The sequence below is a fragment of the Myotis daubentonii genome, chromosome 14 (genome assembly GCF_963259705.1).
Source record: "Myotis daubentonii chromosome 14, mMyoDau2.1, whole genome shotgun sequence".
NCBI lineage: Eukaryota > Metazoa > Chordata > Mammalia > Chiroptera > Vespertilionidae > Myotis > Myotis daubentonii.
In genome coordinates this window covers 54,068,803-54,081,807 of record NC_081853.1, presented here as the reverse complement: position 1 = coordinate 54,081,807, position 13,005 = coordinate 54,068,803, and the positions used below count along the sequence as shown (strand labels likewise).

The 13,005-nt window shown below is 55.9% G+C and overlaps 1 protein-coding gene across 1 annotated transcript; it reads right to left on the bottom strand.

Moving 5' to 3' along the window:
- Positions 1-59: 59 nt before the first annotated feature.
- Positions 60-6,754, bottom strand: KLHL40 (kelch like family member 40). The gene is made up of 6 exons (XM_059664515.1): positions 5,415-6,754; positions 4,138-4,298; positions 3,723-3,830; positions 3,405-3,590; positions 2,117-2,263; positions 60-609 (listed from the first exon to the last, which is right to left on the bottom strand). Exons 1-6 carry the CDS (start codon positions 6,570-6,572, stop codon positions 498-500), a joined length of 1,872 nt encoding a protein of 623 aa, XP_059520498.1. The 5' UTR covers positions 6,573-6,754; the 3' UTR covers positions 60-497.
- Positions 6,755-13,005: the final 6,251 nt, after the last annotated feature.

Sequence of the window (13,005 nt, the reverse complement as noted above, 5' to 3'; positions counted from 1 at the left end):
CTGAGCACTAAACCCCCAAACCTTCAAACTAGCTGGTCACTAACTCTTGGAGCCCCGGCTTCCGGACCCGGAGCTGCCTGCTCAGAAGGCACTTTATTCTTCTCACAGAAGGAGCCCTATCTGTGCTGCAGGGAGCATTCGGTGGGGGCCATCCCCCTCTGACAGCCAGGACTGGGGCTTGTGGGGAATTTGCTGGCACACAGCCGGGCTGGGACAGGGCCGGGATGCAGCCTGGGATGATGTCCCTGTGGTTCTGGCTCAAGAACAGGGGGACATGGTGGAGACCGGAGACCCCAGACAGGCCTTAAGTTCCTCGTCCCTGCCCCAAGGCTAGGACTGGGCAGCTATCACCTTCCCCGCTGAAGCAGCCACTCGGCCATTACAACAGGTCCAGGTAGGCTCTGGCCTCTCCCAGCCTCCTCCCTGGAGCCCCCAGAAGGCCCGGCCTGTGTGGGCCACGGGGTGGGGCGGTGCTGAGTTCAGGCCCTCGGGGCTGCTCACATCTTGGTCAGGCGCAGCACGTTGAGCCGCACGGGTAGGAAGGTGGCGCCGGTGGCATAGGCAATCTCCCGCAGGACACCTTCCCACTTCTTCTCGTCCTCATTATATCTGCAGGCGGGGCAGGGACAAGGAGCTTGGTCAGCCGAGTTCAGAGGGGGACCCAGCAGGAAGGGGTGGCTGGGTGCCCGAGGCCCACCCCTGAGGAGTCCCCACCCCACCCTACCCCGGCCCTGGAGTATGGTCCACTCCTAGAGGTTTCCCAGGTTCTGGGAAAGGTTCCCACAAGACTCACCCCCAGAGAACATCCACCCCACATTCCAGGAAGGGCACCTTCCTCCAAGGAGGTCTACATCTTCCCTTGAGATGTAGACTTTCCCTCCTCCGCCCTCCAAGTCCCCCCAACTCCCACTCTCCCAGCAGCAGTGCCCCCTGCAGGCTGCCGGCAGCAGTGGGAGAACTGAAGGATCAGAAGGTGCCCCAGGTGGCCCGGACCTCTCCCCTCCACCCCCAGGAAGGACCAGCCATGGAAAGCAATGGCTCTGCGGAACTGGGGTCCGGCAGATCTCAGTCCTGGCCCCAGCTCTCCCCCCAGAGCCTCCAGGAGGGAGGGGAGAGGAAAGGGCCCCTGTTTCCGTGGGTCTGTGCCCTAAACTTGGGGTCAGCTCCCAGCTGTGACACTGTTGGGGCCCCACAGTGGGGCATGGTGTCAAGGGTGCAAACCCAGACTTTCCCAGCTGTGGCAGGCTGGCACGGCATGGCATACTCAGCCCCACACTGGGCGCCTTATGTGCCGCGCCAGCTCAGCCAGGTTCGGTGAGCCCGAGTGGGGGCGGTGAAGGATGGAGAAAAGACAGACAAGAGAAGAAAGCTGGGTCTCGGCGGGATGCCGCCCTCTCTGATGGAGAGGGACAGCTCCACGGACTACACGCCGTGTCTTTATTTTATAGCAGATTCCACGAGGCAAAGTCAGGGCGCGGTCAAGATGTTTACAACAGTCTCCTGGGTTTCAATCCTACTCAAGTACAGGCACCTGAGCTCTATCAAGCCCACGTCACTCAGGCACGTGGGGCCACGTGTTCGGACCATAGGTTCACGCTCACAACTACAGCTGTTGGCTATCATTGTGCTGGGAGGGCTCTGCCCTCCAAGCTGGGACTTGCACGTGGCCATGAGAGGACTGTGCCCTCTCATTAGTCCGAGGCTTGAACCTGTCCAAACACTGTAGCCCAGTGGTTCTGAACCTTCTGGCCCTTTAAATACAGTTCCTCATGTTGTGACCCAACCATAAAATTATTTTCGTTACTACTTCATAACTGTAATGTTGCTACTGTTAGGAATCGTAATGTAAATATCTGATATGCAGGATGGTCTTAGGCGACCCCTGTGAAAGGGTCGTTCGACCACCAAAGGGGTCGCGACCCACAGGTTATCCACACCCAGCCAAACTGGAGAGAACCGGGGCTGAACGGGGTCTACTGTCCCTTCCCCCCAGGGCTCTCAGAAGAGGGATCAGCTCTGCCCCCAAAGAGCCTGCCAGGTGCCGCGGTGCCCGCCACGAGGCTGTGAGCCGTCAGCCTTGCTCGTGATGACCCTCACCTCCCGGGGCCAGGCTCACCTCCAGATGTCGTTGAGCTCTGTGGGGACCAGCTCCCCGGACTCAGTCTCCAGAGTGGCAAAGCCACCGATGGCATAGAGGGTGCCCGCCAGGCTGACCAGGCTGAGCGAGCTGCGCTCCTGCGGGAAGGCCTCAAAGGGCGCCCACCTGGGGGTGGGGGGGAGGGAGGGAGAGGAGGTGCATCACCGGGAGGCCTCAGCAAACCGAGTGACTGTCCCACCCCAGCACCCACAGCCTCAGTCGCACCTCTGAAATCTGAACCCCAGGGTCCCAGGCTCTCAACACAACGTCCCGTTCTGGACCTTCTCAAGAATGCCCACCTGTGCCCCTGCCCAGGCCTCAGAGTGTCCCAACCCTGTTCCCCTTCCCCTTCCCTCTGGTCTTCACTTCCTTTCCCATTCAATTACCCCCAACACTTCCCTTCACTGTCCCTTTGATATTCTACCCAACCTGCCCCCCCAAATCCACTATGGACCTCCCTGTGTCCCTCCTTCACTCCCACTTGCTAGCTCAGTGGCCATTAAGCCCCCGACCCCTTGGACTCCTGCCCTGACCCCTTCTCCCACAGTCCAATTACTCTCAGGGAGTCTCCATCCCCACCCTCCAAAACTGCTCGCAGGCCCCCACTCCCCAGGGCTTGGGGATCCAGGCGCAGCGCACGCACTGCCGGTGTGACTTGCTTCACACCTACCTCAGCTGTCATGAAGCATCTTAGTAAAACACAGATGTGCGCTCACAACCCCTCAGAGGCACTGGGAGAAAGTTCCTGCAGCCCCAGTACCCCCCTCACCACACTCCATCCAACCTGAGCAATTCCTCCACGTGGGCCGGCCCTTTTCTCCTAACTGCCTTGGCACCAACTGTCCTTAGCCTGGGCATCCTTCTCCCACCACAGCTGTTGTCTTCCTGACCTCCCAGGGCAGGGTAGCTTGGTCACCACTGCATCCCTCGGACCAGGCCAGTGCCTGGTGTGAGTCTCTGAATGAGGAACCTGGCATCTCCTACCCCAGTCCTGGGAGTTCTCTCCTGCTGACCAGGCTGGCCCTAACCCTCGCCCCACCTTGTGGGGGAAGCCCACCTCACTACTGGTCAGGGGAGAGGGACTACTTCTGTGCTGATGTCCAAGCTCAACTGTGAAAACCCAATTCTGAGCTATGCTGCTCTCCGGGGCTGACTCAGAGAGGACTGGCCTAGGCCCAAAGCCACACAGCCGGGGGGTTCCAGGGAGGCCCTCGGCCCCCGGTTGCCCTGCCTGGGGAAGGGAGGAAGAAAGGAGGCAAGCGCGTACTTGTTGTCTGTGATGCTGTACACCTCCACGGAACTGGTCAGCCCCGTGTCCGTGACCCCGGCGGCCACAAAAATGCGGCCATCGTGCACGGTGGCCCCGAAGAGGGACCGGGCCGTCTGCATGGGAGCCAGCTCCTTCCACTCGAACTTCTTGGGGTCATAGACGCACATCTTGTTCAGGCACTTCCTGTGGGGTGGAGGCCATCAGAGAGAGCCAGGCAGCAGGAGCAAGGCACCTCCCCCGCTTGGCCCAGTCCCTCCCCAGGCAGCCAGGACACCTGCCACGCTCTGCTGCGCCCACTGCGGGCCTGAGCCTCACCGGTCGCTGCCTTTGCCGCCAATGACGTAGACAAGGTCCATATGGGAGAGCACCGCGTGGCCGTACACCGCATACGGCAGCGGGTCCGACTCCCCCCATTTGAACGACCTGGAGGGGAGGGGGGAGGGTAAACACACTGGGTCCCTGTCTCTGCACCCACGCCCCCACCCCCCCAACACGTATTGGGGCGCACCCGATACATTACCAGAACTCCCCAGGCCTTCATTTCCTTGCTTCCATGTCACCTGCCAGCCATCCCGCCTCGCCCCTACCTAACCGGCCACACCCCGCGGTCCTAGACCGTGTCCTGGCAGCAGGCCTCACCCGCACCCTCAACCCCCGGCGGCCCCGCCCCCTCCCCGCCGGCCCCGCCCCGGAGGCCCCGCCCCCTCCCCGGAGGCCCCGCCCCGCTCACAGCCGGTCGTAGCACAGCACGGAGTCCAGGCTGCTCTCCCGCTCCTTGAGCTCCCGGCCGCCGACCACGTAGATGGCGTTGAGAGCCTCTCCCAGGCCGAAGAGGCAGCGCGGCGAGGGCAGCGGCGGCATCCCCAGCCACTCTGAGTCCAGGTGGTCAAACTGCGGACCGGGGCCCAGTCAGCTGGCGCCCCCACAGTCCCAGCCCCAGCCCAGCGGGTCACCGGCCAGCGCAGGTGGAGGTGGTTTCTGGAGGCAGTGCCCGCCTCCTTTCTGGTTGAGAAAGCCCACCCCACCTCCACCCCATTCCTGAACTGGCAGATGCCGGAAGATCACCATGATAGCGCCAGGATGGGGCAGCTTTCCCCCGGCCCTGGCCCTTCCCCTGTTCACCTCCCCGCCCCCTGTTCTCCACCTCATCCCCTGGCACAGGAACCCCACCTACAGCCAGCTCTGCCACTCACCCTGAAAGCCCACACTGTAAGCCTGTCGCCCTGTCCACCTGGACAGTCTTATAATAACAGTACCAGTGGCTCACCTTTTTGAAAAGTTTCCTGAAGACTGCGCCCTGTACTGATGAACACTTTATACCTGCCACTTAACCTTCAAATGACCTTATCAAGCAGGAGGAATAATACCCTCACTTATGAATGGAAGCCCAGAGGGAATGAACATGTGCCCACCTGTGCCCACCACTCACTCGGCTCATTCTCCACCACCCTCCCCTTCGGGTCTCCAAATTCCACCTGAGTGGCAAGACCCACACCTACATGGCCTGCCACCAGGAAGCCGTTTCTGCCCTCTGAGATCCCACAGTCCCACTACAACTTGGACTGGGCACCCCACTCTACTGGTCCTTCCTGTGCCTCAGTTTCCTCATCTGTATAATGGGAAGACTAGGTAGGATGATCCCTTTGTCTGGGACACACTCCAGTCCCCGACTCATGCAAAGGCCCTGCCCAGAACCCCTACACTGACCTTGCTCCTCCTTCTCACTGTGCCTGACCCCAACCCTTGTGCAGGGCCCGGGCCTCCAACCTATCAGACCATCCCGGGGCTAACATCCCCCTGAAGCCGTCACCAAAGTTATGGAGCCATTGTCCACTGTCTATCACCGTCTTCAGCTTTCAGGCAAGTGGCTGTCGGTGAACCTCCCTGGCCTACACCTCCCCGTAGACCAAGGACATTCGCCAACACGTAGACACAGGTCTCTCCTGGGCCCCAAGGCCGACCCCCCGGCCCCAGCTCTGGCCACCCCCTCCCAGCGCTGCAAGGCACCTGCAAAAAGTAAGAGCTCATGGGGTCTTCTTTGTTGTCCTCGTTGATGAAGAGGCCCCCGGCCACGAAGACCTGGTTCTCCTTCGTCACCAGGCTGGCGTGGTTCTTGGGGATCTGGGTGGAGAGGGAGGCGCAGTAACACTCATTGGCCGCCGGATCGTAGGCCACGGCGCCCTCCTCGCTGATCATAAAGATGAGGTCCTGCAGGAACATGCCGAAGCGCAGAGTGTCGTTGAGGATGCCAGGGAGGACGCGCTCGTCCTCCTCCTCCCCCTCGGCCTTGGCGTCGCCGGTGCCCTTGTCGGCCGCCTGGGGCCCGGCTGCCTCCTTCCCCTTCTCCTTCTTCTTCTTGCGCAGCACGGTGAGGCGGCCCTCGTGCGCGTCCTTCACCATCTGCACCTTCCGCAGCAGCTCGGGCTGGGCGCGCACGAGCGGGTGGCGCTCCACGCGGCTCTCCAGGAAGGCGCGCGGCAGCAGGCGGCAGCGCACGCTCTCGAAGACGGTGGGCAGCGCGCGCTGGCGCTCGGCCTGGGCCTCGGCGTCGCCGCTGGCCGCCCACCGCATCACCGCCTCGAACACCGCCTCCTCCTTCTCCACGTTGAGGTCGTCGCTGGAGATGACGGCGATGAGCTCGTCGGCCGAGAGCCCGAGGAAGTCGGCGTCGCGCGCCACGAGCGGGAAGCGCGCGCAGATGAAGTCGCGGGCGGCCACGGCCAGGCGCGCGCAGTCCAGCAGGAGCCCGAGGCGGAAGACGGCCAGGCAATTGGAGAGGCACAGGCGCTTCTGCAGGAAGGACACGCAGATGGTGAAGATGGACGGGATCTGGAAGCGGTGCGCCGCGGCGAACAGGTCCTGCACGCTCGCCTCGTCCAGCGCGATCTCCGACGTGTACAGGTAGTGCAGCACCTGCGCCACCACGTCCGGGGCCACCTCCTCCAGGCGCAGCTCGCCCGCCGGCTCCGGCTCGGCCAGGAAGCGCGCCCGGAAGTAGGGGCTGCAGGCGGCCAGCACCAGGCGGTGGCACGGGAACTCGCGCTCGCCCACCCGCACCACGCAGTCCAGGAACTTGCCGTGGTCTAGCATGTCCTTGAGCCCGTCCTGCAGGAGCGTCTGCTGGTACAGCCGCTGCTCCTCCGCCTGCTCCAAGCCCAGCGCCATGGTGGGCGGCCTAGGGTGCAGCGACCAGGGGTGCCAGGGGCCTCCTCTCTCTGTTCCCTGCTTTCCTGCTGGGTTGTGCTCCGTCTACAGCTGTCTCGGTGGGCTATATATAGAGGTGGGCCTGGCCCTGTAAGACGAGCTGCCTGGCCTCCTGCACATGACGCAGAGGGGACAGCTGGGCAGAGAGAGGCCCTCTCCCAGAGCAGCCTTGACTCAGCCCCGGAGACTCATGGGACGGGAGTGGGGTTTCTGGGCCCTGCTGGGAAGGTGAGGGCCTCACTGCCTCATTTCTAAATGGAGCACAGCACGGCCTTGATTGCATTCCGAGGTTGGGCAGTGCCCCTTGGGGGAGGGGGTGACCCAAGCTCTGCCCCTTACTTCAGGGAAGGGCAGGTCTTGGAGTCCCACCTTCGGTCTCCCTTCATGCCTTCCGGGTCTTTCCATCAGGTGCCTCTATTTCCTCTCTGGAGTATATCTCACTCCAGCCACCTCTGGATACAGTGTGCTTGGGTCTGTGCTCAGAGAACTTGAGCATGACATTCAGTCACTGGGGACCTTGTTGTCCCACCTTTAAAATGGGAAGATGATCTCCCATGTCTGCCCCAGCTCTGAGATGCTCCTTCAACTGTGCAAGAAAGCAAGAAGGGGCCTTAGGTAAACAAGATGGCCACTTTTAAAGGGGAAAAAATATATATTTTTATTGATTTCAGAGAGGAAAGGAGGAGAGAATCATCGGCTGCCTCCTGCACACCCCCTACTGGGGATCGAGCCCACAACCTGGGCATATGCCCTTGACTGGAATCGAACCTGGAACCCTTCAGTCCGCAAGCTGACACTCTATCCACTGAACCAAACCTGCTAGGGCAAAACATATATTTTTATTGATCTCAGAGAGGAAGAAAGAGGGAGAGAGATAAACATCAATGATGAGAGAGAATCACCGACCGGCTGCCTTCTGCACGGGTGGCCACTTTTCTGTGGAGCCTGGGGCAGGTCAGATCTCTCTGTTGAGCCTGTTTCCCTTCCTACCCTATGAGGAGGTGGGGGAGTGAGACTAGGAGGGCCTTAGCTGAGGCTCAGCAGCACTGAGGTTCTGTATTCCTAGGAGTACAGTCACAGGGTATTAACACTGTTAGGTGTCAGGCATGCTGGAAAATTAATTTCCTAGAATTCGACTATTCTAAGTGTTTAAGCCCCAGGTTTTTAACATTCTGGGGGAGGGACATTCTGGATTCTATGGTTCAAAAAGATGTTCACTGTCTATGCTCATTGGTCTTGGCCCATTCTAGGCTTGGCCTGAGCCTGCCTGGCCCTAGGGCCCCTGCACCCTGTGGACAGCCTAAGGGATCAGGGTAGAGGCCCAGGACAGCCAGTCCCTATGCCCACACCGCTCTGGACTCCTGACCACCCCACCCCACTCCACACACACACACCACAGCCTCAGCCACCAAGATTAACTTGTTTCCAAAGTGCCAGAGGCTGCAGCTGTGGGTTAAATTTAGCCCCCAGGACACTGTTGTGAACTGTTATGGGGTATTCTCCCATCATTCCTCTGAGTCACTTGTTTATAACGTAGGCTTGGGGGGATGGGAGGATTGGAGAGGGGACCTCAGGCTGGGCCAGGACTGAGTCACCTCCCCTTTTGTGATCCCAGCCATGTCACTGCCTGTTCCTCCTGAGCAGTGCATTTGACCATCCCTTGCTCACCCCGCCAGCAGGTCCCAGAAGGCACAGCACCTGGAAGGCCCTGTAGGTGGTCCTGTCCACCGTGCAGAGAGGACAAGGAGGACTGCAGGGCACTTCCAGCAAGTACTGTCAGTGACACAAGGCGCTGAGAGGCTAGGCAACTTGGGAAAGCCACACAGCGGACAAGTGGCCCAGCCCGGGTTCAAAGCCGATCTGCCTGCCTCCAAGGACTGTGGGTATCCTTATCTTACCGCTTCCCACAAATTAACAACAACAAAAAAAGGTCAGACAGAAGGTACTGACTGAACAATTAACTTATATTTACCGAATGACTCCACGATGTATTTTTAGATCATGATGAATCCCGTCGTGCTCACTCCCTACCAGGCATTCCATTACGTGGCTCATTCATTCAAGAACCTGCTGAGGATGCACCTGAACATCAGGCAGGAATGCCTGTCTTCATGGAGCTTACATTCAGCCCAGGGCGTGGGGGTAGGGGGGTGGGTGTGGAAGACAGCAATAAATAAATTCTTATGCAGCATGTCAGATGATACTGCTATGGTGACAGACAGCAGGGAAGGGGGCGTGGGGAGTGACAGGTGGAGGTGGTAACCATGTAAAATGGAATAGTCAGGATGGGCTCACTAAAAGGTCTATATTTGAGGAGGTTCAAGCCATGGAGAAAGCGGGACTCCAGGGAAGGGAACAGCTGGAGCGAATGCGCTGGGGCAGGAAGTGTCTGGCTCATTCTGGGAACAGCAGGAGGCAGTGGGGCTGCAGCAGTGAATGAGGTGAGTAGAAGGAGATGAGGACAGAGAGGAGAGGGTGAGGGACCCATGCAGGACCGCGTGCGTGCGGCGTGTACAGCGTTGGTTTTCCCCTCAGTGAAACGGGGAGCCACTGTTGCTGTTTTAATTCTAATTATGGAAAATGCAAACATATACAAAGGTGGAGAGAACAGTATACTGACTTCCCATGTACTCATCATCCCACTTCAACAACTACCAGGTCATGGCCAGGCCTGTACCCACTCTGTGAATGACCCAGGGAGATTGGATGTGGGTGTAGGAGAGAGAGGGAGGCAGCGTGACTCCACTGCTTTTCACTGAATCAAAGGAAAATGTCATCTCATTTCATCCCTTTAATCTTCACATCAATATTATGAGGTAGGTATTAGTTTCCTCATTTTATAGAAACTGAAATTTAGATGGCTAGCAAAAAGGGAATCAGTCTTATGTTGTTTTTATTTAGTTATTTATTGTTATTGACTTCAAATAGGAAGGGAGAGGGAGAGGGAGATAGAAATATCAATGATGAGAGAGGCTCCTTGATCAGCTGCCTCCTGCATGCCCCCTACTGAGGATCGAGCCCACAACCTGGGCATGTACCCTGACCGGAAATCGAACCGAAACCTCCTGGTTCATAGGTCAATGATCAACCACTAAGCCACTCTGGCCAAGCTGTTTTTAAATAGCATTGTTGAGGCATAAGTGACACCCAATAAACTGCACATATGTAACGTGTACAATTTGATAAGTTTTGATGTATGTATAAACATACGTGATTGTGAAACCCCATCAAGGTAGAGGGATATATCCATCACCCACAAGTCACCTCGTGGGACTTATGACACCCAGTTGGACATCCCCAAGGGTTCCTGGACTGTGAGAGGGCCCAGGCTGGGCTGAGGGACTGGCGCCCCCCCCCTCCAAGTGCACTAATTTTGTGCACCAGGCCTCTAGTGTTTTAATGGTACCTGGCCTGGAAAAACTCCTCTGCTGGGCAGAAGTGGGAACAAGTGACAAATTAAATTGTTATTGGAACCTCAGCCCACAAAAGTAGGCCTGGACCTGCATGCTAAACCTAAGCAGGGCAACTGTTTGTTAAAAAAAATAAAAATAAAAAAAGAACTCAGAGTCTCTAACATAATAGCCAACATGTCCAGGATACAATAAAAATCACCCGTCATAATAACAACCAGAAAAATCACAACTGAAATGTGGAAAGAACCAACTGACAGCAACACGGCGACGAACCAGAGGTTAGGGTGATCTTCCAAGGGGTTTAAGGCAGCCATCATAACAATGCTTCCCCAAACATCACAAAATGATTTGAAACAAATTTTTATAAATTGAAGGAAAATCTCAGCAAAGACATGGGAGTTATACAGAACCAAGTGGAAATCATAGAACTGAAAAATAGAATAACAGAACTAGAAACTTGCTGGATGGCCTAGTAGGAGCGGGGAGATGACAGGATAAAGTGAGTGCACTTGAGGACAGGTTAATAGAACACTTCCAATCTGAAGAATAGAGAGTATGTATATTTTTTAAAAAAGTAGAGTGAAAAAAAATGAATGGCATCTCAGGCCCATGAGACAAGAAAAGACCCTCTAAAACTCAACAATAGCAAACAACCTCATTGAAAAATGAGCTAAGGAACTGAATAGAAATTTTTCCAAAGACGACACATAGATGGCCAATGAGCACATGAAAAGATGTTCAATAATACTAATCACTAAGGAAATTAAGCCCAAACTGCAAGATACTACCTCATGCCCATTAGAATGGCTACATAAAAACAAAACAAACAGAAGATGTGCAGAAATTTAAAGCCTTGTGCACTGGTTGGCGGGAATGTAAAAATGGTGCAGCCACTATGAAAGACAGTATGGAAGTTTGTCATAAAAATAGGATTATCACATGATCTAGTAATCCACTTCTGATCATGTACCCAAAGGTGTTGAAGCAGAGTCTCAAAGAGATATTTGTACACCCACGTTCACTGCAGCATTATTCACAATAGCCAAAAGGTGAAGTAACCTGATGTCAATAGACAATAGACAAAGGGATTTTTAAATGTGGTATACACACATATACACTGGAATATTATCCAGCCTTGAAAAGGAAGGAAATCCTGACATATGCTACAACACAGATAAACCTTGAGGACATTAAGCTCAGTGAAATGAACCTGTCACAAAAGGACAAAGATTGTATGATTCCACTTATAGGAGGGATTGAGAGCAGTCAGATTCATAGACAAGGAAAGTAGGTAGAATGGTGGGTGCCAGGGGCTGGGAGTGGGCAAGGGGAACAGGGAGTAACTACTAAAGGGTGCAGAGTTTCAGTTTTGCCAGATGAAAAGAGTGTAGATAGATGGTGGTGATGGCAGCACAACAATGTGCATGTATCTAATGCCACTGGCTGTACCCAACCTATCCTGACTTACCAGTCATGACTCTTAAAAGCCATGTAATCAGGGGGTAGGGCCAAGGGCACTGCTGAGCCAGGGGCGCATCACGTCCTCATCTCACTGCCCCTGCTGTGCCCTAGAAGGAAGGCCAGCTCTGTCCAGCAGCCAGTGCTGCTCTGCCCGTGTGCCAGGCCACCAGGTGTTAGTGAGCTGGTTGGTCCCAAAGAGCAAAACGGAGGAGAGCGCACAGAGATGCCAACTGTGGTGCCCACCATTCATGGCCCCCAGCCACCCAGCGGCCTCTGCCTCCCAGCCTTCCATGCACATGCCATGTGAGGGTGAACTTGGAAATATAGTTGATCCTTGAACTATGAGGGTTTGAACTGCATGGGTCCACTTATACATGGTATCCTATATAATAAATCCTATGTAATAAAAGCCTAATATGCTAAGTTGTCTATTCAACCAAAGTGTAATATTTAGCTAAGGCCGCTCAACCACTCACTATGACATGCACTGACCACCAGAGGGCAGGCATTCTGACCGGTAGGTTAGCTTGCTGCTGGGGTCCAGCCTATCAGGACTGAGCGAGATGGGCCAGACACACCCTGGAGCCCTCCCACGGTCCCTCCCTGGCTGGCCAACCTGCCATGTCCCTTCCCGGCCTCAATCGCACAAAGGATGTCTGACTGCCGGGCCTAAGCCGTCAGTCAGACATCCCCAAGGGTTCCTGGACTGTGAGAGGGCCCAGGCCGGGCTGAGGGACCTGCCCCCACTCACGAGTGCACTAATTTTGTGCACCGGGCCTCTAGTTTTTCAATAAATATGTACAGTTCTATAAATGTATTTTTCTTGTAATTTTCTTAACATTTTTTAGCTTATTTTATTGTAAGAATACAGTATATTGTAGAGATAACATACAAAATCTGTGTTGCGTGATTGTTAGCGGTAACGCTTCCAGTCAACAGTAGACTGAGTAGCTAAGTTTGAGGGGAATCAAAAGTTATATTATATAGGGAGAGAACCAAGATGGCGGCATAGGTTAACGCCAGAGTTTGCTGCTTTGAACAACTACTTCAAAAGTGAAACCAAAAAACGGAACGGACATCACCCAGAACCACAGGAACGCTGGCTGAGTGGAAGTCCTACAACTAGGAGGAAAGAGAAACGCACACGGACACTCAGAGGAGGCGCAGTGCTGAAGTCAAATTCTGAGGTGCGGAGTGCGCGGAGCGGGCTGGCGGCGGAGGGCGCGGTTGTTGTTTTCAATCGGGAGGGAGTCGCAGACTCTGAGCACCAGATACAGGCCAGTCTTTAGGGACCCAGACTCAAACGGGAGAAGCAGGACTGTCTGGCTTCGGTCAGAGCGAGTGCAGCTTTCTCTCCGAGCTTTGCATCGGGTGCTGGGACTCAGAGAGGCAGAGCCCCTGGGGACAGGACTGAGAGCCGCCATAACTGCTCTCTCCGGCCCACCCTGTTGATCCTGTGCGACCCGCCCCGCCCAAGCCCTGCACAGAGGCATTTGCTGGATAGCCTCAGGCAAAGGCTA